Genomic DNA, 26,399 nt, shown 5'->3' with positions numbered 1-26,399 from the left:
CAGTTGACTACTTTTAAATGGCAATGTCAATACTAAAACAAGTTAAATGCCAAAACAAGTTCATGGCAAAATAAAGATAGGTAAAGTGATTATTTAAACATCTAACATAATTCATTAGATGCATAAGTCATTCAGTCAAGTTTCAGATTCATATAATTAACATTTTACTGAGTTTGAAAATTAGGTAAAACATGTATGTTTTTACTATTTTAATTTGATATGCAAATAAAATGTAAACAATTCATCTTTAATGGAAGTTTAATCAAAATGATCACTACTGTGCATGATTCATCCTTTATCACTGAATCATTGGATAGAGGTGAGAGTTAAATAAACGACAGCGCGGAGAGGCTGCCCCCCTTTTCGGTGAAAAGCTGCTACACTACAGCTACACTACAGCTGCTCCAGTCTTAACATTTTCCGGGTATATGAGGCTAAACAGTTTTAGGAGGGTATAAATGCTCTTATGCATTATTAAAGAAATGAAAATCTATGTTTACAGTATAATTTGAGGATCTTTAAAGTAAGAGCCATCAAATTGTCATCAACATCTATTCTTTGCAATCTTATTAGGGATTCAAAGGTTTAATGATCTGGTTGTTTGTTCTTAACTTTTACACGTTTACAGCGTACTCCTGGTTCTTTTTTAAGGCTTATGCAGCTTTTTAGGCTTTTAGATGATTTTTTTTCAAGTTTTATTGGTTGTATGTACAGGATACACCAGGGGTACTCAAGTACTATTTGGGCTCGCGCAGCGGTCTAAGGCACTCTTGTTAGTGGAGAGAACATCTAGTCATTTTAATGCAAAATTCCTGCAATTCTACACATTTTTCCATGTCTAATTTGTGTTTATATGACACCAGGGGTTGAAACCTGACCAAGAACCCTTTCTGGGTCCATATCCGGACCACAGTCCGCCAATTGAGTATGAGGGGGTATATACTGTCCAACGGAATGCTTACTTGCATGTTCTTAATTGACAATGCAACAGCAATAAGAAATAATACAAGATAAGAATATGAGCATCAAGGAAATGGCCTTTCCTCTAGCCTAGCGGTGAAGAGCGGTGGACCAGTAACTGAAAAGTCCCAGAGCTGGCAAGGTGGAAAAATCTGCTGTTCTGCCCTTGATCAAGACAGTTATCCCCCAACAACTGCTGCCAATGTTTTTTTATTATTATTTTTTTTTTAATACCTTTATTTTACTAGGCAAGTCAGTTAAGAACAAATTCTTATTTTCAATGACGGCCTAGGAACAGTGGGTTAACTGCCTGTTCAGGGGCAGAACAACAGATTTGTACCTTGTCAGCTCGGGGATTTTTGATCTTGCAACCTTTCGGTTACTAGTCCAACGCTCTAACCATGTGCCGATAACCTTGAGTAAGGCAGCCCCCTGCACCTCTCTGATTCAGAGGGGTTGTGTTAAATGTGGAAGACACATTTCAGTTGTATGCATTCAGTTTTTACTAGGTATCCCCTTCCCTTTCTTCTCCTTGCGTGACCGTCTCTGACTTTCCTCTTTGTTCCACAGGCCTTTGGAGCTGATGTACAAGTATGGCAATCTCAGCGAGGGAGTCTGCAAGCCTGGCTATGCAGCTGCTAAGATGACTGCCATTTATCCAAAGTAAGCTAATTCTTTTAATGTGCATGTTTTATCATCATTTTTCAGTTTTTATAATTTGGTTTTTGATGCATCGATATGATTCAGCACCCCATAAATATTTCCTCTCCCATTTAAGTAAAGCGTTTTACCTCCGGGTGAGATGATGATGGCGCTAATTTGACGGCCTTATTCAAGGTTTTATTTCACTCTCTGACCACACCTTTCCATCTCATTAACATTCAGTTGTACTTTCTAAATCACCAGTGTCCTACTGTATTATATATGCCATGGATTCTCAGCATGAACACAATAAACCCACAGATTATTGTCAGCTCCATCTCAGATACTATATGAGACGCTTCCTTCATCCAGAAAAAAACTTCCCCATAAAACCATTTCCTTGTCTGCTGGCAGTCTACTGGCCCATTGTCCGGCCCTCCTCAGCTAGTTAGAGGCAGCCAGGTGACTCAGATGGTCCTCTCATTGGACAGATCATGGGTTAAAAGGTCAGGGCACCCTCAGTGACTCCCAGTGAAGATGACGACCTTCCTGTGGATTCATCTCAATGAATCTTTCATTTGTACTGACCCAGTATGAACATGTGTTTCCATAGCGTTGTGGATGGTAGGATATCAGTGACTTTTCACCAGGCAGAAGCAAAGCATCTTTCTCTATTTGTATTTCCTTGATTCCTTGGGTTCTCTCTCTTTGCCATCTCAAAAAATATTGGTGGAAAAGATCTGAGAGAGAGGACCTCGGATGTTCTCCTCCAGTGTATTTTCAGAAGGAAGCGAGGAGAGAGGGCACAAGGAATCCAGGAAATAAAAATTGAGATTGATCTTTCACCAGGCAGAGGCAAAGGGTCTCTGATATCCTACCATCCACAACGCTATGGAAACACATTTTCATACTGGGTCATTACAAATGTCAGGCACATTCTATTTTACACATCATTATCTATTACAAATGTCAGGTGTCTCAATAAGTTACCATTGACGTGAACTTTATTTGGTTGTTTTGATATTCGTCATTATTAAAAGGACAGTGTAATTCACTATGAACGATACATACACAAATACCTTCTCAAAGCTTGCAAGGAATGATCATGGTGTGTAGTGAATGTTGACTTTGTCTTTTTGGGGACAAGAGAAGACTTTGGTCAGTGAGCGATCCCGATCCAGTTCACATTTGTGTTCTTGTCTAGCCAGGTGTTTCTCCTTCTTACATATAGAACATTTTATATTTAAGTTTGATCTAATATTACCACAACATCCTCAACATGCACATTTTTAACTCTGTAAAGCATGAGAAAGCAGATTGGAATACATCCCCATTATGTTTCTCTCTTGATTTAATGGAAATTTGCATTTTAAGGTGATATTATGGACCCAGAATATTATGGGGTCATTTTAATTTCATAGGACATTTGAACAGCATTTAATCATACAAATACAACCATATTTATTTCACTTCATATGTTGACAATCTGCACATGTGGTTTGAACCTGCAATGTTTGGGTCTCAAGCCAGAGCTATGTTTGAATACTCATACTAACCATATGTGACGCAAATTGAATATGTACTGTAGTATGCTTATTGGTCATAGTATGGATATAGTTAATATGCCAAAAGTTTCCGGATGGTGTACTACATTTGCCAAAATATGAAGTATACAAGCAGCTTTTAGGACCCATAATGCAATTCATCAGAAAAATGGGCATGGCTTCAATGTTTTCACATTTGAAGAAAATGGCAGAAAATATGCAGCTGATGTCTGATGAGAGCGGATACAAATTCATTGCTTTAACTAATTATGACAAATGTTAAGAAAATGTTGAGCAATATAATAAAGTAATGACTTTTCAAATAAGTTGCGTTACATTGGCAATTTGTTAGCCATGTGAGCCTTATGAACCACATAGCATAGCATATCATTACAGCAGTTGCTTGTATGTACTGGTATGTTAGCTAGCTACCTAATGTTAGTTGGCTACTAATACATCGAACTTGCCAGGCAATATTTTAACTATATGCTATCATGGCCTCCCGAGTGGCACAGTGGTCTAAAGGCATGCAGTGCTAGCTGTGCCACTAGAGATTCTTGGTTCGAGTCCAGGCTCTGTCGCAGACGGCTGTTACCGGGAGACCCATGGGGCGGTGAACAAATTGGCCCAGTGTTGTCCAGGTTATGGGAGGGTTTGGCCAGCAGGGATGTCCTTGTCCCATTGCGCACTAGTGACTCCTGTGGTGGGCCGGGCGCAGTGCATGCTGACACGGTCGCCAGGTGTACGGTGTTTCCTCCGACACATTGGTGCGCCTGGCTTCTGAGTTAAGTGGGCATTGTGTCAAGTGCAGCTTGGTGTTTTGGAGGATGCACTTCTCTCCCGAGTCCGTACGGGAGTTGCAGCAATGAGACAAGACTGTGATTACCAATTGAATACCACAAAAAAGGGGTAAAAAACAATAGTGTGTATATATATGCTATCTAACTAACTACCCAATGTTTGTCTTGATTATTCATGTCATTCTTAGCTAAGTGGTATAGTCATTGTGCATTCTCAATGGACATTGTTAATTCTGGCTCTCTACTCTGATTTCAGAGCACTCTCGTCTGAGTGCGTCAGAGCACAGAATAACTGATGAGTTTAGAAACGCTCAACACCCGATGAATAAGACCGGTGTTAGTAAACGTCAGCAAAGAAAAAACATAATTAAATGTGTTTCCAGCAGCACAGTTACACAGTCACCAACACTCTGGATAACATGAAAACAGCCTAACCAGCTCTGCTACGGTGAGTAAAATGGTCAGAGTGAGGTGTTTTCCCATTTGTGTCTGGAAGTAGCTAGCAATCTAGCCATAGTTAGCCAGTTAGCTTGGGTGCTTGACTGCCGAGGTCAGAATGCTCGGATCAACTCTACTCCTCGGCCAGAGCATCCAGTGTGTGCTCTGAAAGCACCGAGATCAAAACACATTGAATTTAAGAATGGACAATCTGTCAACTCTTGATTTTGGAACGCCCAGAGCGCACTCTGGCATTCCAGATTGAATTTACAAACACACCCAAAGTCGTAAAATGTCTAGCTAGTAATTTGATATGCTAACTAGCTAGTGAGAGGTTGCATTGCAACAGCAGCAACTTCCTTTAGACAGGCGAAGCCCTAGTACGCTCACCGGAAACGATACCGTTTGTTTACATGATACTAAAATTAACTAATAGTATGTAGTATATACTCATTAGGTAAGTAGTATACAGTATGTTAGTATGGGTATTCGAACACAGCTCAGATCTTTTATCCTATGCACCACCAGGGAAGTGCTCTCCCATATAATGTTTTCAGTTTATAGCCATGTCAGTATGGTTAATCAGGAATTCCACGCTTTCTTTCAAACCTTCTTATACATATCTAATCCAGGGAAATATTGGTATCACTTCACCCATCTTATTTACATTTTAGTCATTTAGCAGACACTCCTATCCAGAGAGATTTACAGTTAGTTTACAGGACAACCACATATCACAGTCATAGTAAGCTACTTTGAGGAAACATGTACTATCAGCAAAGTCAGAGCTAGTAAGGCAGAAAAAGTCAAGTGTGAGTGTTAGTTCGGGGGGTGATGTGGGATTATTTAAGATATTCTTGGAAGAAGTAGGATCTGAAATGTTTTCTGAAGATGGGCATGGACTCTGCTGTTCTAACTTCAGGGGAAAGCTGGTTCCACCATTGGGAGCTGCCCTGCCAATGGGGCGACAGGGTAGCCTAGTGGTTAGAGCATTGGACTAGTAACCGAAAGGTTGCAAGTTCAAATTCCCGAGCTGACAATGTACAAATCTGTCGTTCTGCCCCTGAACAGGCACTTAACCCACTGTTCCTAGGCCGTCATTGAAAATAAGAATTTGTTCTTAACGGACTTGCCTAATTAAATAAAAGGTTAAAAAAAATAATAATACAATTTTAAAAAGTGTGGGAGTGCCAAGAGACCAGATGTGGCAGAATGGAGTGCTCAGTTTTGGGTGCAGGATTTTAGCATATTCTGAAGGTAGGGAGGGGCAGTACCTCTTGCTGCTCGTAGGCAAGTGGTCCTTCTGTGGCTCAGTTGGTAGAGCATGGCGCTTGTAACGCCAGGGTAGTGGGTTTGATTCCCGGGACCACCCATACGTAGAATGTATGCACACATGACTGTAAGTCGCTTTGGATAAAAGCGTCAGCTAAATGGCATATATTAATTGTTATTATTAAGTACCATGGTTTTGTAGTGTGTGCGAGCTTCGACTAGAAGCCAGTGGAGTGTGCGGAGGAGTGGGGTGACATGGGAGAAATTGGGAAGGTTGAACACCAGGCGGGCTGCAGCGTCTCAGTGAAGCTCATCTGCATGCTCGTCGTCCTCACCGGGATCTTGATCTGACTGCAGTTCGGCATCGTAACTGACTTCAGTGTGTAAATGCTCACCTTCGATGGCCACTGGCACGCTGGAGAAGTGCTCTTCACGGATAAATCCTGTTTCAACTGTACCGGGCAGATGGCAGATAGCTTGTATCGTATCGTGTGGGTGACTGGTTTTCTGATGTCAACGTTGTGAACAGAGTTCCCCATGGTTACGGTTGGGTTATGATATGGGCAAGCATAAGCTATGAACAACAAACACAATTGCATTTTATCAATGACAATTTGAATGCACAGAGATACCGTGAAGAGATCATGAGGCCCATTTTTGTACCATTCATCCGCCACCATCACCCCATGTTTCAGAAGCATGATAATGCATGGCCCCATGTCACAATGATCTGTAAACAATTACTGGAAGCTCGAAAATGTCCCAGTCCTTTTTTTAAGGTGCTATGACCAACATATTCATATACGTATTCCCAGTTGTGTGAAATCCATAGATTAGGACCTAATGAATGTATTTAAATTGACTGATTTCCTTATATGAACTGTAACTCATTAAAACCTTTGGAATTCTTGCATGTTGCATTTATATAAGGTATCCAAGACTCTGAGTGCTGATCTAGGATCACTTTGCAGATCATGAAAAACATATCATTTTTTACACAATGTACATTTTTTTACAGTAAATCTCAATTATACATTTGACTGGATTTTTAAATGTAATCTAAAGCTAATATAAGTAGAGGGACTTTTTCAGAGGTTGCTTGTTGTGAGTGCTGAGGGAACTTTATGCACTTGGCCAGATGATTGTGCATCTTTGTTGCATTCTTCACATATGATTTGGCACAGTATTTGCAAATGTACACAGCTTTTCCTTCTACATTAGCGGCAGTGTAATGTCTCCACACATCAGATAGTGCCCGTGGCATTTTCCTGAAAAGATTACAAAAAAATGAGTGGAAAAGAAAACAAATACAATTCCATGAACAGATAAGTGTGCAAGATCTTGAGAATCAGCTGTACATGTGCAGTGGACTCTTCCATCACATGTGATAAAAGAATGCACTGTGCATGCAGAGGGTTGCAATTCCATTGAATTGAGGATAGTTTAACCAAAATATGCCACAAGACCTAGAAATTCCCCAAATTCCCATGCTTAACTTCCAATGGAAAACTTCCGTAAAAATTCCGGAAATTTACCAGAGAGTTTCCGACCCTTTGTAACACTACCTTAGATATGGATTATCAAAGCTGTTCGCGTCATGCGAGCCACAATGCACACTCTTTTTGCTCTTTAGATACACACGATGTCAACACCACACCACTCCTGGTTACTTTGACTGCATCCATTTTTCCCAATGCCTTCTTCACCATCGTCGGGACTTCAAAAAGGGTTTCCCAAATAAACATCATTGTCCAAAAACGTAGTCCAACAAGCAAATCGATTTATAAAACCCTTTTTTTACATCAGCAGATGTCACAAAGTGCTGTACAGAAACCCAGCCTAAAACCCCAAACAGCAAGCAATGCAGATGTAGAAGCATTGTGGTTAGGAGAAACTCCCTAGAATAGCAGACACCTAGGAAGAAACCTAGAGAGAAACCAGGCTCTGAGGGGTGGCTGGTCAGGTGGATATTATAAGAGTACATCTCCATTTAAGTCCAGATTGTTCATCAGGCTCATTTTGAGTCATCAGACTCATTTTCCACAACTATTTGAGCTCTTTTTGTTCCATTCTTGGACTTCACTGTTGTCCACACATTTTTCTCGCTAACTGTACTCGACATGCTTTCAGCCTCAAACAACACTTCTGCTTCCGCCATGTTCCGCTTCCTACCAGCATCCGCCTCCTCGTTCAAGCTCTTCAATGGATTCTGAATCATCTAGCGTGTTTGCAGGCAGAGTAAAACAAAAATAACAAAACAAAGGATGCATCTTTCCGGACCTATACATGCAGTCGGTAGATACACCCAATACAAAAATAAAATTAAAACGATTGTGTTGTCCTTCCTGACTGTTATATTGAAATATTTGCTGCAAACAATTCACTGAACCCAGGTAACCATTCTGTCAATTTCGATTTGTCCCTTCGCCTAACCTTAAATTAAGGTTAGCAGTGTGATTTATTTAGAAACCAACAGTGTTTCTGACTTTGTGGCTGTGTTAACTAATGATGACCCTACACTTGGACACCTTGCCATGGGGCAAACTTATCACAATTCATTGGATTATTTGTAAAGGTTTACTTATTTTTTTGGCTAGTCTGCATTAAAAAAAATGAACATTTTATAAATAGTAAAATTGTGTGATATGATTGCATTTTAGAACCCGGCTCCCCGTCGCCCCAAGATGAATGGTCTTGATCAATAACGTTTTAGGCAAATTTGTGTTGCATGGCCGGGTGTGCATGGTTTGCTCGTTTGACCATTCCATTGATCCCTAAAGAGAAATCTCCATCCACCCGGGACACCAGGGCATGCAAAACGATCTCACCCATTGCTTCAATACATGCTCCAAACTGTTCACTATTTAGGATATCCATATTACCTGAGCTCATATTCTTTCTATTTCTATGGTGGATTCAAGGTCACAATTTAGATAGTCATTGATATACAGCTTGCTAGCTTGCTGAAATAAGACAGAGACAAAGAATATCGCTATTTGATAATGTCCGTGTGAATGTCCAAAAATGAACACGGTTTCACTGGAATTATCAAACGACAAGAGTAAAATGTCAACCCTTAACATGTCAACAGATTGTATAGGCACGGTTTAGCTGAGACAGGTAGCATCTTTTTTCTAAGAGTGTAAGTAGAACCATATAGGGTTTTAGGTTTATCCCCATAGGGGAACCCTGTTTGGTGCTGGTTAGAAACCTTTGCAGAGGTTCCAGCTAGAACCCTCTGTGTAGGGTTCTTCAAAGAACCCCCTGTTCTACCTAGAACACTCTATAAAATGATTCTTGGTAGAACCCTTCATAATCTAAATGTTCTTCCTAGAACTGTCTATGAACTGTTCTACCCAGAACCCCTTTGTCTTTGGAGGGTTATGGTGGAACCTTTCTATGAAAGGGGTCTGATTATCCTTATATTTTGTATTATTTATGTCAATACATTACATTTTATAAGGCCTTTCTTTGAGGGCCTAATTATACCCCCAACACAGTGGTGTTTAGGAATCTCCTGGTTTGGCCTGCAAATTACGTTATGCTGGCTTGCAAAGTGATGTGTAATTCCTATTGGAATCCAGCCAGAGTTAGGAAATCCAATAAGTGGAATTGTTAATCATCCGCAACCTGCATTCATAATGGCTGCCAGGATAGGAATGATCTAAATCAGGGGTGTCAAACATACGGCCCGCGGGCCGGAACCGGCCCCCAAGGAGGTTCGATCAGGCCCGCAGGATAATTTGAAAGTGGAAAAAATGCATAAAAGACATGGAATTAATATTTTTAATTCGCTGCAATTCATGGATTATCCGCTAAGGGGCGCACTCTTTCCATCAGAGTAGAAGACAAGCCGCATCACTGAGACAGACTGAAAACAGCAGACGGTATCAATGCGCCATCTGCTGCTTGTTACGACGTTGTTAATACCTTGGTCTCTACCTCTCCGCTACACCCTCATTAGCCAAAATGTCGTTATCCAAACGGAGAAAAGTAGATAAGGAGTGTAGAATTTTCAAAGAAAAATGGACCACGTCCTATTTATTTAGAGATGCACGGAAAACCTTTGTGCTCCATAAATGTTCAGTATGTATTGTATGTGTATGTATGTTTCATGTATGAAGTTTACAGATTTACAGGACAGGCGAACACTTTCTTCATTACACATTTAAAATCACTCTCCTTAGTTTGTAAGGTGTACGCAGGGATTACATTTAGATTTTATATGCGTATGTGTAAGTGGTTTAAAAATTCCTTTCTTTAAAAGTCTCATTTAATCTTAAAGTGCATTACTATATTTTTCAGTACCAATTAAAGTTTTGTGCCTTTGTACAATCAGTGGGATCAGTTGCAATGCATATTTGTGAATGATAAAAGTAAATTGCACATTTGTCTAAGGAAATATGAGGTGTTTCATGAAATGTTTTGTAAAAGGATAGTTCATTAAATTTCAATATTTTCCTAATGTTCTTGTGCTTCTTTACACCAAAACAAAGGAAAGACATGATATTTTGGTTATTTATAGCAGAGTATGGTATAATTTTAATGGTCCGGCCCACTTGACATCTCCCTAGGCCGTATGTGGCCCACGATGCGAAATGAGTTTGACACCCCTGATCTAAATCATCTAAACTGGAACAACCATCTCAGTAACGGGTGCAATAAATCCAACAGATTAGATTGGTTTAGAAAACTGTATGTTATTTATCTTTGTGTAGCATAAAATGTATTAACTAATCAATGTTCATACAAAAACACATATATTACAGTAAAACAGACTATTCTGAAAATCTCCATGCGATAGAACCAATATTTCCCAGCATGCTCTATGTAGAACTGGTAGTCTTTCTGAAATAATGATGTTCACCTGACTTACAGTATGCCTGTCTTAACTGAAAAGGTGCTCTCATAGCTTCCATTAGCTGGCTAAGGTTAGCATGCTAGCTAGTTACACTGACAGCTGTCAGTCTGTGCCCTATTTGTTGTTATTTCTCTGCTACATGTGGAAATCACCACACTGTTCCCACCCCAATTCCTGAATATGTATTGCTTCAGTCTTGGATGTGGAACTTGAGGTGGGCCTTTAAATGATCTGCCCCACCCTTGATAGAAAATATTATCTTAATGTCAGCACAACTGAACAGTTTAAGTGTTTTAGGAATTTCTTGTCATATCCCCACAATGTTTCCACAACCTAAATAAGCATTCTGGGAAACTTTTAAAGAGACTAAATGTTTTCTGGGAACGTTCTTGTAACATCAAGTGAATGTTTTTGCAGCCTAAAAGACACGTTTAAAAATAAATATATATTTATATAGGCAAGTCATTTAAGAATAAATTCTTATTTATAACATGGCCTTGGAACAGTGGGTTAATTGCCTTATTCAGAACAACAGATTTTGACCGTGGCCGCTCAGGGACTTGATCCACCAACCTGTTGGTTACTGGCCCAACGCTCTAACCACTAGGCTACCTGCCATTGTAGAAACATCTGCACAACTGGACAGTTTTTGTGTTTTGGGAACATAATAATATAGCCGCTGTACATCTGAGGCAGAATGCCTAAAGTGAAGACATGTGAGCAGTAAATAGACAACATAATACAATGTTAGCTGAAACACTAAATCAACAAAGACTTGTTAACTATGTAATATGCATTTTACATGCATTGTTGAACATGCACCCTGAAACTCAATCGGACTTCAGATGTATGGGGAAAACTCTATAAAAAGGGAGAATCATCAATTGGAAATGTTGTTTGTAGGAGTCTTACAGTTACTATAAGTCCTGTGGTAGAATGATCAGCTTACTGTGATGATACCCTTACTGTGGAAAATACCCTCATCAGATGTACCTGACATATCAGGTGACATGTTGAGGACAGTAAACATCTACACTGAGGTCATGCAGAATTTATTTTCATTGGTGCAGCTGGCAGGGCATTTTGAAGGAGGTTTTCCGGCCTCTGGGTGAACTGTTGTTGCTCCCTCTCACTGTAAAGACCAATGAGATACAATGCTGTGCAGAATGACAGCTCTTTCTCACCCTTGCCACCACCATCATATGCCCCTGAATCAGTCAACTACCTGCAATGAGGGGTGGAACTACTGAATGTCACAAAGCATCTGATTTCCATGGATGATGGAACCATTGCTTTTGTTAGTAGCGTGTCACATACATTCATCACAGGTTTTTCATATTCAATAGGTTTTACCTTTGTGTGGTCTGTCAAGACGATGTGGCTAATCATTCACAGACAGAAGATAGACAGCAGTACGGTTTGTTTGTCAAAACAACATAGTGCTGATGCCAAAAACTAGTCTTTCTGTCAGTGGATTGGCAACTGTTTGAAACAGACTGGTGAGCAGGAGATTCCCATTGAGGCATAACCCCTTGTAGTTATTGTAGTGTTCCCATGCATTCCTGACAGTTGTCCAGACAGCGTTCGCTCAGCTAAGCCTATGTCTTGATCTGTTTTTAGATGCATCTCTGCATTTCCTCTCACGCTATGTTGGATGAAGGATGCTGTCACCTCTTGCTCGCTCTCTCTTTCTCTCTGCCCATCCCTCCCTCCCTCGCTGTACTCTGGGTGCTGATAAAGACAGGAACAGCCAGTAGATGACCTGAAACACAACTCCTGTAATCCTGTAAAGCATGCTGCCTCACATTAAATCAGAGCATCTCCTGCCTTATGTCCACATGGGGGTTCTGTCTGTCTAGTTGGTGTCTGGACACTGCTTTCGGAAAGTGTTCAGACCCCTTCCCCTTTTCCACATTTTGTTACGTCACAGCCTTATTCGAAAATATATATTTAAAAAAGTCCTCACACACAATAACCCATAACGACAAAGTGAAAACAGCGTTTTTGAAATGTTTGCAAACGTATTAAAAATAAACTGAAATACCTTATTTAAATAAGTATTCAGACCCTTTGCTATGAGACTCGAAATTAAGCTCGGGAGCATCCTGTTTCCATTGATCATCATTGAGATGTTTCTACAACTTGATTTCAGTCCACCTGATTTGACATGATTTGGAAAGGCACACACCTGTGTATATAAGGTCCCACAGTTGACAGTACATGTCAGAGTAGACAACAAGCAATGAGGTCGAAGGAATTGTCCATAGAGCTCCGAGACTGGATTGCGTCGAGTCACAGATCTGGGGAAGGGTACAAAAACATTTCTGCAGCATTGAAGGTCCCCAAGAACACGGTGGCCTCAATCATTCTTAGATGGAAGAGGTTTGGAACCACCAAGTTTGAAACCTCTTCCTAGAGCTGGTCGCCCAGCCAAATTGAGCAGTCAGGGGAGAAGGGCCTTGGTCAGGGAGGTGACCAAGAACCCAATGGTCATTCTGACAGAGCTCCAGAGTTCCTCTGTGGAGATGGGAGAAACTTCCAGAAGGACAACCATCTCTGCAGCACTCCATCATTCACGGCTTTATGGTAAAGTGGCCAGACGGAAGCCATTCCTCAGTAAAAGGCACATGACAGCCGGCTTGGAATTTGCAAAAAGGCACCTAAAGGTCTCTCAGACCATGAGAAACAAGATTCTCTGCTCTGATGAAACTAAGATTAACTCTTTGGCCCTATGGTGAAGCATGGTGGAGGCAGCATCATGCTGTGGGGATGTTTTTCAGCGGCAGGGACTGAGAGACTAGTCAGGAACGAGGGAAAGATGAACGGTGCAAAGTACAGAGAGATCCTTGATGACAACCTGCTACAGAGTGCTTGGACCTCAGACTGGGGCGAAGGTTCACCTTCCAACAGGACAACGACCATAAGCACTTTTGGGTTCTGTGTTAAACTTGAAATGTTGCTTTCCTAGAGACTGGTTAATGGTTATCTGTACGGCCCAGTTGGCTTTGGAATGTGTTGGATGGACAGGAGGAAGTCACAGTATTGCTATATTGGATATGGATGGACATATGTGGATTAGGCAAATGAGGGGTTGAGGTCAGGTCAGATCCCCTTAAGGGCGAAATTATGGTTTATTACCCTATTACTTCATCTTCCTGTCGAACCATAAGATGTTTATTTTTTGTTTACCTTTATTTAACTATTTTCCAAGGTAGCGCTACCCACTTCCCCAGATAATAGTTATGGTATTCGTACCTATGAATTGGTTACGGACCTTAATACCTTGTATTAGAACCTATACTATAGAATCTGCAAATGTATTACTGGAGAATATGGATGACTTAATGTCTTATTCCAGTATTGCACCTTAAATATCACTGTTGTTGATAAGCCACATCTCCAAAATTATTCACACTTCTCTTCCTATTTCCACATAATCTTTCATGGTTCACCACCCCAACAGGGCATAAAACCAACCTCTCTTTATTGCTATATAACCCGTTTTGAGGACGCAAACCTCGTCAAGCACAAATACAGAGGCCTCAAACCTAACAATAGCGGCCTCATACCCTTAAAATAGAGCTTGTTCAAACCTTCATACACACCCCCACACACACTCATACTCTGCGCTCTCACGGCCAGTGCAACTGAGACCTTCACCCTCTTGTTACAGGTTTAGCAGGGAACAAACCCCACCAGGGTCTTACATGCAGAGCCAACTGTTCTAAATCTAATTCTCAGAGGTTTTTATTCTCAAATAACTCAAAGGGACACTATGAAAGCTTAACTATGTTTAATTCTTCCCAGAGGATCAATACAGCTGCATTATACAAAACATGTTTCCACCACAAGTATATATACTCCAGTTTAGGCACTCCTTCTCTCCAATCCTTACATTGGGAAGGCAGGGTAGCCTAGTGGTTAGAGCATTGGGCTAGTTGCAAGTTTGAATCCCCGAGCTGACAAGGTACAAATCTGTCGTTCTGCCCCTGAACAAGGCAGTTAACCCACTGTTCCTAGGCCGGAATTAAAAATAATAATTTGTTCTTAACTGACTTGCCTAGTTAATAGAAGGTGTGCATTATAGACGGGAGTGAAGAAATCTAAAATACCCTGAACACCTTCGGGAGAGGTTAGGAAATAACTATTCATATGGCAACAAATGGCCCCGATTCTCCCTGTAATAAGGAGCTAGAGGATTTTAATAAAGCAATGGAGGCTCTGAAAGAAGCGCACAAGCATTCTACAAATTCGGCTCGAATATGGGAAAATTGAGCAAACTGGATAAAACATTTTTTTTTTTTTTTTTAAATTAAAATCGGGCAACATTTCCCTGCTAACAGAGAATTCTAATCAAATAAAGAATTCAGGGAGGCAATTATGACTTGGCACAATGACAAAGAATCATCAAAAAACTCAATATACCAGCATTTTGATGTCAGCATTCTATCAACAAAAAAATACAAGCTGATAAAACTGGAATTAGTATTAGTACTCAGCCACAGAAAGACTGGGTACAGGAGTGCATTGATATAACTTGCACGTCTGCTTTGATGGCAGGTTTGAACCCTGTGATCAAAACGGTAACTGCGGGGGTCCTTTTTTTGTTATTTTTTGAGGTTATCATGGAAGGGTATATTAGATCATGTGTTAATGCATGGTAGGAATAATTTGACCACAAACAGTGTGTGTGAACCCGTTATGGGATTTTATGAATAATGACTAAATGATGTATACATTTAACGCAGGATTGTAACTAACAGAATTCTACCCTGTCTGATGAAGAATGTTTGTACATAGGCAAAGAGGAAGTGTTAACAGACAACCTATGACCACAGTGAAACTAACAACAGTAAAGATGTCTGGTCCCCAACCAGGGAGGGGAGAAACTGTTGGGCTTGCAGTAGATTGTGTAACGTAGTAGCATATGCTAAGCAATATGTATGTGTTGGAATGGAATTGAAAAACAGCATTGTCATTGTCTTAGAGGAGGAGGGACATTTATGACGTAATGAGAGGTATATAAACCAATGTACATGAAATGATGGGCAGAGCTCTCGAGAATAAACGTCACTGACTATTTTTGACTGGTCTCCATCTGTTTCATTTCCCCCAGAACCTTACAAACTCTGGGTACAGACTGAGTATTTTAATTGAATTGGTTAATGAACACATAAGAAGTAAAAAGGGTCAGGTGATAGACTTGTGTACGTGGGAGAAACGGATGTACAGTTGAAGTCGGAAGTTTACATACACCTTGACCAAATACATTTCAACTCAGTTTTCACAATTCCTGACATTTAATCAGAGTAAACATTCCCTGTTTTAGGTCAGTTAGGATCACCACTTTATTTTAAGAATTTGAAATGTCAGAATAATAGTGGAGAGAACGATTTATTTCATCACATTCCCAGTAGGTCAGAAGTTTACATACACTCAATTAGTAGTTGGTAGCATTGCCTTTAAATTGTTTAACTCGGGGCAAACGTTTTGGGTAGCCTTCCACAAGCTTCGCACAATAAGTTGTGTGAATTTTGGCCATATGTACATACCCCAAACCAGAAGCCATGGATTACAGGCAACATTCGCACTGAGCTGGATGTGGCAGGGCTTGCAAACTATTACAGACCAAGGGAAGCTCAGCCGCGAGCTGCCCAGTGACACGAGCCTACCAGACGAGCTAAATCACTTCTATGCTCGCGTCGAGGCAAGCAACACTGAGGCATGCGTAAGAGCATCAGCTGTTCTGAACGACTGTGTGATCACGCTCTACATAACCTGACGTGAGTAAGACCTTTAAACAGGTCAACATACACAAGGCTGCGGGGCCAGACGGATTACCAGGACGTGTGCTCCGGGCATGTGCTGACCAACTGGCAGGTGTCTTCACTGACATTTTCAACATGTCCCTGATTGAGTCTGTAATACCAACATGCGTCAAGCAGACCACCATAGTCCCTGTGCCCAAGAACACAAAGGCAACCTGCCTAAATGACTACAGACCCGTAGCACTCACGTCCGTAGCCATGAAGTGCTTTAAAAGGCTGGTAATGGCTCACATCAACACCATTATCCCAGAAACCCTAGACCCACTCCAATTTACATGTATTTTTTTCCCTCTTTCCTTGGAAAGGGTTTCATGGAATATAAGGGTTTTCATTGTTCCAGCGGAGGGACTGATGTATATTGACTAATTGATTTGAGAATATTTTAGTATGTTTATAACTGTAGAAGTGCATTAGTAGTAGTGACTTGTGTGTTATGGGTTAGATGGAATGATATATGTGCAGATGTATCTGTAGCAGGAGGCGAGGTGTTTGAGACTGAATGTTTACATAGGGCTGTTAAGTGGGATGGAACGTGACTGCAGTGGAGATCTGTAGGGGCTCATAAATGAAGGCTGTGGTGATTGAGGTGTTTTGTTCCCAGAGACTATGTATATTGTTACAGGAGAGGGAGGACAGTTAACTGTGCACAATATAGGGGCTATTGTGAAGTTAAATTGAACATTACGCATACCCAGATTATGGTGAGAGTAGAAGAGATAGTGGTGGCATTTCAGACACTATGGTAAACATTCAAGAAACCTGTGACTCAGTGTTTGGTTAGGTTGGATATTGTTCCAACTCATTAAATATATTTTCCAATTTCTAACAGTCGGAAAACACTTGACAGATTACATTCAGGAGTTATTCTCACGGCAGTCGCTGTAGGGAATGTAATTGAAGGAGGCTATAGTCATGGGCCATGTTAGTAGTAGCAGGGGTTCCTTTAGTAGCATTGTTGGGATATCAGTTTGAGGACTCGTGCCACATGGCTTGGTAACTGGGAGACCGATGGGAGTACAGGGGTGGCGTTTTTTCAAATGTCACAAATTAGTGATCTTGCCATAAGAGGAGAGTCTATGTTGTCAGGAAATGACCCATGTGTTGCAGTGTGTATATCCTCAGGTGAAAGCAGCACAGGAGGAGCAGGAGATTACCGAGGGCACGGGCTGAATTCTGGAGATTGAGTGTACATCAAGATACACCAGGCAGGGGGTTTGTGAAAGTGTTGGTCTGGTCCACACACAGTACTCCTTACTGCACCTGCAGCGGTAAAGATCGCCATGTCTCTGCTTGGTGGGTGCATAGTTCTTACATGAGGTCCAGCTGCATAATGGGTGAGCTTGAAGACACCATGACAGAGGAAGCGGAGCTAAAGAGAGAGAGAGGGAGACTAGAGTCCACTGTAGACATACAGATGGGTTGCGTTTGGGAGCTACTTTTAAACATCATAGTTGGTTTAGGTTAGCTGCTTTATTGGTTAATGCATCATATGAAAGAGGATAGATAGTTGGGGTAATTGTACTCTAAACAACATTTTGAAGGCATTGATGTGAAAGCATGTACAGTGCTGAGTTACCTCAAGAGGATTTAGCATTGATTAGGGATAACCATGTGTTTATCAGGGGGCAATGGAGGAAATGGGGAACAAAGTGAAAATGACATGGCTTGGGAACACCTCTCGGAACCTGGGGCCGTTTACTAGTTCTGCTCTCACATATCTGCCATTTATCACTCGACCCCCTTCTTTGCCACAATATAAATATATGGATGAGCGATGGCGTGCGACATAAGCAAGATGCAGTAGATGTTATAGAATACAGTATATACATATGAGATGAGTAATGTAGGATATGTAAACATTATTAAAATAGCGTTATTTCAAGTGACTAGTGATAGCTTTATTAAGTCCATTTATTTAAGTGGTCAGAGATTTTAATCTGTATGTTGGCAGCAGCCTTCTCTATGTTAGGGATGGCTGTTTAACAGTCAACAGCCTTGAGATAGAAACTGTGTTGCAGTCTCTCGGTCCCAGCTTTGATGCACCTGTACTGACCGCGCCTTCTGGATGATAGCGGAGTGAACAGGCAGTGGCTTGGGTGGTTGTTGTCCTTGATGATCTTTTTGGTCTTCCTGTGACATCGGGTGCTGTAGGTGTCCTGGAGGGCAGTAGTTTGCCCCCGGTGATGCGCTCTCCCTCTGGAGAGCCTTGCAGTTGAAGGCGGTCATACAGCCCGACAGGATGCTCTCTATTGTGCATCTAAAAGTTAGTGTTTTAGATGACAAGCCAAATTTCTTCAGCCTCCTGAGGTTGAAGAGGTGCTGTTGCGCTTTCTTCACCAGGGCGTCTGTGTGGGTGGACCATTTCAGTTTGTCTGTGATGTGTATGCCGAGGAACTTAAAACTTTCTACCTTCTCCACTACTGTCCCGTCGATGTGGATGAGGTTAATGACGAGTTTGGGAGGTGTTAAATGCTGAGCTGTAGTCAATGAACAGCATTCTTGCATAGGTATTCCTCTTGTCAAGATGGGATAGGGCAGTGGGATGGCGATTGCATTGTCAGTGGACCTATTGGTGCGGTAAGCAAATTGGAGTGGGTCTAGGGTATTAGGTGGGGTGGAGGGGATATGAAAAAGCACTTTATGATGTCAGAAGTGATGATGTCTCAAAGCACTTCATGATGTCAGAAGTGAGTGCAATGGGGTGATAGTCATTTAGTTCAGTTACCTTGTGCGACATAAGCAAGTTACATGTGGGGACAACAGACTGGTATAGGGATTGGTTGAATATGTCCGTAAACACACCAGCCAGCTGGTTTGCACATGCTCTGAGGACGCGGCTAGGGAGGCCGTCTGGGCCGGAAGCCTTGCAAGGGTTTACACGTTTAAATGTTTTACCCACGTTGGAGGAGGGCTTCGGCCCATAGGCTTCGGTGGCGGGCCGTGTCAGTGGCACTGCATTGTTCTTAAAGCGAGCAAAGAAGTTGTTTAATTTGTCTGGGAGCAGGACGTCGATGTCCGCAATGGGGCTGGTTCTCTTTTTGTAATCCGTGATTGACTGTCGAACCTGCCACGTACGTCTCGTGTTTGAGCCGTTGAATTGCAACTCTACTTTGTCTCTATACTGACGCTTTTTGCTTGTTTGATTGCCTTGGCGGAGGGAATAGCTGCACTGTTTGTATTCGGTCATGTTTCCGGTTGCCTTGCCATGATTAAAAGCGGTGGTTCGCGCTTTCAGTTTTGTGCGAATGCTGCCATTAATCCATGTTTTTTGGTTCGGGAAGGTTTTAATAGTCACAGCGGGTATGAGTCAGCATATACATCAATGTTGTTGTCTGACGCTATCCGGAACATATTCCAGTCCACGTGATCGAAGCAATCTTAAAGCGTGGAATCTGATTGGTCAGACCAGCATTGTATTGACCTGAGCACGGGCGTTTCCTGTTTTAGTTTCTGTCTATAGGCTGGGAGCAACAACATGGATTCATGGTCAGATTTTCCGAAGGCAGGGGGCGGGAGGGCCTTGTATGCATTGCGCAAGTTCGAGTAGCAATGATCCAGAATTCTGTCAGCTCGTGTCACTCATTCGATATTTTGATATAATTAAGGTAGTATTGATCTTAGGTTAGCTTTGATCTTAGGTTAGCCTCAGGATGTATGGTTTCCAGTTTACATAGAGTCCAGTGAAGATCTTTCAGGGCCGACGAGGTACCTGCTTGGGGGGGATATACATGGCTGTGACTATAATAGAAGAGAATTCTCTTGAAGATAATGCAGTCGGCATTTGATTGTAAGGAATACTTACAATCAGTCAGGTGAACAAAAGGAATTGAGTTCCTGTATGTTGTGATTACACCATGAGTCGTTAATCATAAGGCATACACACCCGCCCTTCTTCTTACCAGAGAGATGTTTGTTTCTGTTGGCGCGTTGCATGAAGAAACCGGGTGGCTTTACCGACTCTGACAACGTACGAGTGAGCAGTTTCCATGAAACAGAATGTTATAATCTCTGATGTTTCTCTGGAATGCAACTCATGCCCTAATTTCGTCCACCTTGTTATCTAGAGATTGGACATTAGTGAGTAATATGCTAGGAAGCGGTGGATGGTGTGCTCGCCTTCTGAGTCTGACCAAGAGGCCACTCCGTCTGCCTCTCCTGCGGCGACCACTTTTTTTTGGGTCGGCCTCTGGGATAAGATCACATGTCCAGGGTGGAGGTCCGAACAAAGGATCTGTTTCGGGTAAGACTTATTCCTGGTCGTAATGATGGTAATTAGACATCGCTTTTATATCCAATAGTTCTTCCCGGCTGTATGTAATAACACCTGAGATTTTCTGAGCTAACAATGTAAGAAATAGTACATTAAAAAAACAAATAACTGCATAGTTATCTGAGGACCTGAAGCAAGGCAACCATCTCTGTCAGCGCCATCAAGTCTTATGCTATCACTCTCTTAGGAACCAGAAGGAGAAAGTGGAGAAACTAAAAGCAGCTCTAGCTGAAGTGGAGGAAGCCACCAGCTTCAGCTGGAATGTCATTCTGTTGTGTGATGAGAGATGGAAATAAGATTGATTTATGATCACACCATGCACAGAGGCCATAAGTCTCTGAGTTTGTAAACCTCACGGTGAATGTTTTGTTATCATTGTTTGTTCATTTATAATCATGTTTTATTTATATTTTTTTCATGTTTTATTATTATTGTTTGTTCATTTATATGTAATTTCCATTACAAATCATTAAAATCCAGACAGAAAATATTTACACAAGAAGCAATCTAATATCACACACAGTCAAACCTCTCACTGTTGAACAGTGTGGAGTTAAAATGTTCAAAATGGGGGGACTGTTGGATGCTGTGTTAAACTTGGAACATTGCTATCCTATAGACTAGTTTTTTACATCAGACATCTGCAGGAGCCAGATGGCTTTGGAATGTGGTGTGTGGATGGGAGGAAGTCACAGGATTGCTATAGAGGATATGGATGGACATATGTGGATTAGGCAACTGGGGGGTTGAGGTCAGGTCAGATCCCCTTAAAACCTCTTGGTGTTAGGGGGCAGTATTTTCATTTTTGGAAAAAAAACGTTCCCGTTTTAAACGGGATATTTTGTCAGGTAAATATGCTAGAATATGCATATAATTGACAGCTTTGGATAGAAAACACTCTAACGTTTCCATAACTGTAAAGATATTGTCTGTGAGTATAACAGAACTGATGTTGCAGGCGAAAGCCTGAGAAAAATCCAATCCGGAAGTGCCCCAGGTTTTGAAAGCGCTGCGTTCCAATGACTCCCTATTCAGCTGTGAATGTACCATCAACGAGCTTACTACGCTTTCTACGTATTCCCCAAGGTGTCTACAGCATTGTGACGTAGTTTTACGCATTTCTGTTGGAGAATAGCCGTAGGCGGCCACATTGCGTAAGTGGTCACATGGTGGCTCCGAGAGAGATTCTCGCGTAAAATACAGAGGTAGCCATTACTCCAATCGGTCCTAGTGAAAAACGAATTTTCCCGACGGATATATTATCGAATAGATATTAGAAAAACACCTTGAGGATGGATTCTAAACAATGTTTGCCATGTTTCTGTCGATATTATGGAGCTAATTTGGAATATTTTTCGGCGTTGTGGAGACCGCAATTTCCGTGCGATTTCTCAGCCAAATGTGAAGAACAAACTGAGCTATTTCGCCTCCAAAAATAATATTTTTGGAAAAAATTAACTTTGGCTGTCTACCTGGAAGTCTCGTGAGTGAAAACATCCGAAGTTCATCAAAGGTAAACTAACTCATTTGATTGCTTTTCTGATTTCCGTGACAAGGTTGCCTGCTGCTAGCAAGGCATAATGCTATGCTAGGCTATCGCTAAACTTACACAAATGTTTGTCTAGCGTTCGCTGTAAAGCATATTTTGAAAATCTGAGATGACAGGTTGATCTCAACAATTAACAATTAACTGTGTTCCAATATATTTCACTTGTGATTTTCATGAATAGGAATATTTTTTAGGAAGATCTATGTCCGTTGTGTTATGCTAATTAGTGTCAGATGATGACAACGTTCCCGTTCATGGGATGGGGTGTCACTACAGGTTAAGGGAGAAATTATGGTTTTATTACCCTCTTCCTGTCAAACCATGATAGATTGGAGAGAAGGAGTGCCTACATTGGAGTATAAATACTTGTGGTGGTGGAAACATGTTTTGTCAAATGCAGCTGTATTGATCCTCTGGGAAGAATTAAACATGGTTAAGCTTTCATAGTGTCCTTTGAGTTATTTACTCTGAGAATTAGAACCTAACAGCACACAGCCAAAACAACGCAGGAGTGGCCTTGGGTACAAGTTTCTGACTGTCCTTGAGTGGCCCAGCCAGAGCCCGGACTTGAACTTGATCAAACATCTCTGGAGAGACCTGAAAATAAATGGGCAGCCACCCTCCCCATCAAATCTGGCAGAGTTTGAGAGGATCTGCAGAGTAGAATGGGAGAAACTCCCCAAATACAGGTGTGCCAATCTTGTAGTGTCATTCCCAAGAAGACTTCAGGCTGTAATCACTGCCAAAGGTGTTTTTTAATAAATTTGCAAAATTGTCTAAACCTGTGTTTCCTTTGTCATTATGGGATATTGTGTGTAGATTGATGAGGGAAAAAACTATTTGATAAATTTTAGAATAAGGCTATAACAACAAAATGTGGAAAAAGTCAAGGGGTCTGAATCCTTTCCGAATGCACTGTATTTATGGCCTATTAATTCTAATTAGTCTCACTCTCACTTGGTATATCTTGTGCTCTCTCTGTTTTTCTCCAGGTTCACTAAACCAGCCCCCATGTTCCTTGATCCGAATTTTAGACGATTCACCAAAATCAGCAAATTCTTCCCACCCTTTGGAATGAAAATGCAAGGTATTGACCTCCATTTTAGATATATTTCATTTTGGATGACCATGAGGAATGGGGAGCCCCTGGGAGAGGACACTGTTGACCACTAGCTCAACTACAGGGAGGTAGTGCTTTGGGTGACTGCTTAGATGAGGGCAGTACACAATGTCCAAATACTGGCCTTATTGAGAATAACCTCACTGTTTCTCCTAGCTATGCAGGGATCACAGCTAAGCAAAGCATTTTTTGCTGCCCCTCGCTCATATTTTTTTAAACAATGTGATCACCAATTTAACTTGTGTTTAATCTCGTCAAATCCCTTGTAAAGTTGATGTTACACATTTGGGTTCATTTGACGTAAATATCAATGTTATAGCTGTTTTAATAGAAATCTGTCTAAATGTAATGACGATAATGATGGTGTCAGTGCGCTCAAATTGTGCTAAATATATAAATATCCCTGGAAAGGTATCAGGAGGATGACTTTGTAGTCTAGCTCTCCATCTTGCATGTGCAGAAAATGCCTTTATGTTCTTGGTTCTCGGTATTAGAGGAAGGGTGTTTGCTAACTAGTGTTCTCATAGAAATCTGTCTGTTTCTGATACCAAACTCCATCCATGCCCTTTCTCTGTAATACTGAACAGTAACATTGAGCAACACCAACACACTACAGGACCACTGTCAGATCCTTTTGCCTACCAGTCTCAGGCCCCAATTGGAAAGCCCAGTCTCAGCCCCACACCTTTGTTCTTCACGCCACAAGTCTCCCACCCAAACACATGTTAGTTGTGGAATGATTAGCTACAGTATGTAGCCAGCCACAGCATCATCTAATCAGTTTTATTTCATTTAACCTTTATTTATACAGGTTATTGAAGTAATCTCTTCTGTATGAGAGACCTATTAATCAGTAATAATCAGTGAGCTATTTGTGGCCTGACTGCCTGCCCTCATCCTCATGGCTGATAGGAACCAGGAAGCCCAACCAACACCCTCTATTCTCCCAACTAACCAACACATTCTGGGCGTTTTCTGTTCTGTGACTCGGTAGTAAGGGCAGTTTGAGGGATCACACTAAACATGTGGTTTCCACTTCTGCCTGAACATAGATTATTAAAGTCATACTGTAAGCCTTTGTCTTGTTATTGATTGGTTGGCAGAACTAGAGTCCTTCATTGTCAGACATTGGGCTGTTTCAGGGGTGTGCCTAGCCTAGGTGCCTCACCCTTGCAGATGGTGCCATGGTAGCCTAGCCCTCATCTGATATCAGCTGTGTGGTTTGGCTGGAAGGAGAGAAAATCTTTTCAAATGATTCCCATCCAGCCTGATTGATCTTGTCTGTTTATATCTAGGATATCACCACAGTAGTCAACAACTCTTTTCCCTCGCTGCATCCCAAATTGCACCCTATTGCCTATATAGTGCACTACTTTTAATTTTGTATTTATTTTTATTTAACCTTTATTTAACCAGGTAGGCTAGTTGAGAACAAGTTCTCATTTGCAACTGCGACCTGGCCAAGATAAAGCATAGCAGTGTGAACAGACAACACAGAGTTACACATGGAGTAAACAATTAACAAGTCAATAACACAGTAGAAAAAATAAAAAAAGGGGAGTCTATATACATTGTGTGCAAAAGGCATGAGGTAGGCGAATAATTACAATTTTGCAGATTAACACTGGAGTGTTAAATGATCAGATGATCATGTACAGGTAGAGATATTGGTGTGCAAAAGAGCAGAAAATCAGACCCCTATAGGCCCTGATCAAAAGTAGTGCACTATTTTGGGAGAAGGATACCTTTTATTATGCAGCCCTCTCCCTCCCAATCTCTCCAGTGTTAGTCACAATGCAGATATGCAAGTCATTTTGGACAGAGCTGAGACTGTCTCTACATCGATGCTTTTCACTGCCTCTGAGTGATCCTCAATTATACTATAGTAGATTGTGTCACGGGATTTCAAAATCATGTGTCATACTGACACATCCCGTGACACAATCTACTATAGTATAATTCACTATAGTCAATGTTCCCTAATACAGGGCCTGGGGACCCAAAAGCGTGCACATTTTTGTTTTTGCACTGTTCAACTCATCATCAAACTATTGACTAGTGAAATTGTGGGTTTGGTGCTAGGGCTAAAACTAAAATGTGCTCCTTTTGTGTCCCCAGGACCAACATTAGGAAACACTGCTATAGGCAATATTGTTTTAACAATGGGCTGATTCCATTTTTTTTAATGCATCATGACCTAATTACAGTAATAATTATGTTCGAAAAAGTATGCTAACTGAAAAACATATTTTGCTAAAATGGGTGATATTTTTTATGATCTCCACTGCATCTGAGAATTGAACACAAGTGCCTAATAGCAATTTAATGCTCTGGCAATTTAGTTTAACGTCAATAATCACGAATAGCAAGCAAGTAGCCTACTTGGCCTAAGCCTACAGTATACAGTCAAATCATGTGGACTTTCATCTCGTGACAGATGGTCCAGCGATTCAGCTCTCACAATTGTTTAGGCAATTACTGTTAATTTAAACTTGATCTCTTGAGGCCAAGTGTATTTACCCTTGTCAATTGTATAGAAAACATCCGGATTGCAGTCATTCCTTTCCTTTTATATCTTCCTAGAATAACTGGCTATATAAATAGGCCTAGCTAGTGTTGTTGTGCAGACAGGAGCATCTCAGTCTAAGGACTATAGGAAATTGTACTTTTGTACTTCATAGTTACTCCCTAGGACTTGCTAGAATAACTGGATATGTAAATAGTGGAAAGACCCAGGGAAAGTATGGACTAGGAAACAATACTTAAGTTTTTCCTTCCTATAAAATAATGTACTCCAACTATAACTGACTAGATAAATAGCAAGAGTTGTTGAACAGGCAGACAATGGGCATCTCAGTTTAAGGGAAGCATACTTCAAAGATGCATAAAGGCCAGCAGTGTGGAAGGACAAGAAACAAATTGAGGTAGTGAGAGCATTTGTTTACTGTAGAGTTTACAGAAAGACTTAGGGCCTCCCAGTGCCCATATGAAAAATACTATGCTCTAAATACTGAAGCATTAATATATTTATATAATATGGTATTCACTATAATGTTTTTGCTGGAGTACACTATAGTATTCACTGTAGTGTTTTTATGGGCTTTACTGTAGTATT

The 26,399-nt window shown here is 41.1% G+C and overlaps 1 protein-coding gene across 3 annotated transcripts in view; it reads left to right on the top strand.

The window, feature by feature from the left end:
* Positions 1-26,399, top strand: part of LOC118371481 (CMP-N-acetylneuraminate-beta-1,4-galactoside alpha-2,3-sialyltransferase-like) — a 101,739-nt gene that overhangs the window by 35,089 nt on the left and 40,251 nt on the right. For all 3 annotated transcript variants that reach the window (XM_035756938.2, XM_035756937.2, XM_052480280.1), the window contains exons 4-5: positions 1,531-1,623; positions 23,157-23,251. In XM_035756938.2, coding sequence (XP_035612831.1) covers positions 1,531-1,623; positions 23,157-23,251 — 188 coding nt within the window. The remainder of the gene's footprint in view (positions 1-1,530; positions 1,624-23,156; positions 23,252-26,399) is intronic.

The sequence above is a fragment of the Oncorhynchus keta genome, chromosome 26, assembly GCF_023373465.1.
Source record: "Oncorhynchus keta strain PuntledgeMale-10-30-2019 chromosome 26, Oket_V2, whole genome shotgun sequence".
Taxonomy (NCBI): domain Eukaryota; kingdom Metazoa; phylum Chordata; class Actinopteri; order Salmoniformes; family Salmonidae; genus Oncorhynchus; species Oncorhynchus keta.
The sequence above is the reverse complement of the archived record's forward strand: the minus strand, read 5'-3'. Positions and strand labels throughout refer to the sequence as shown.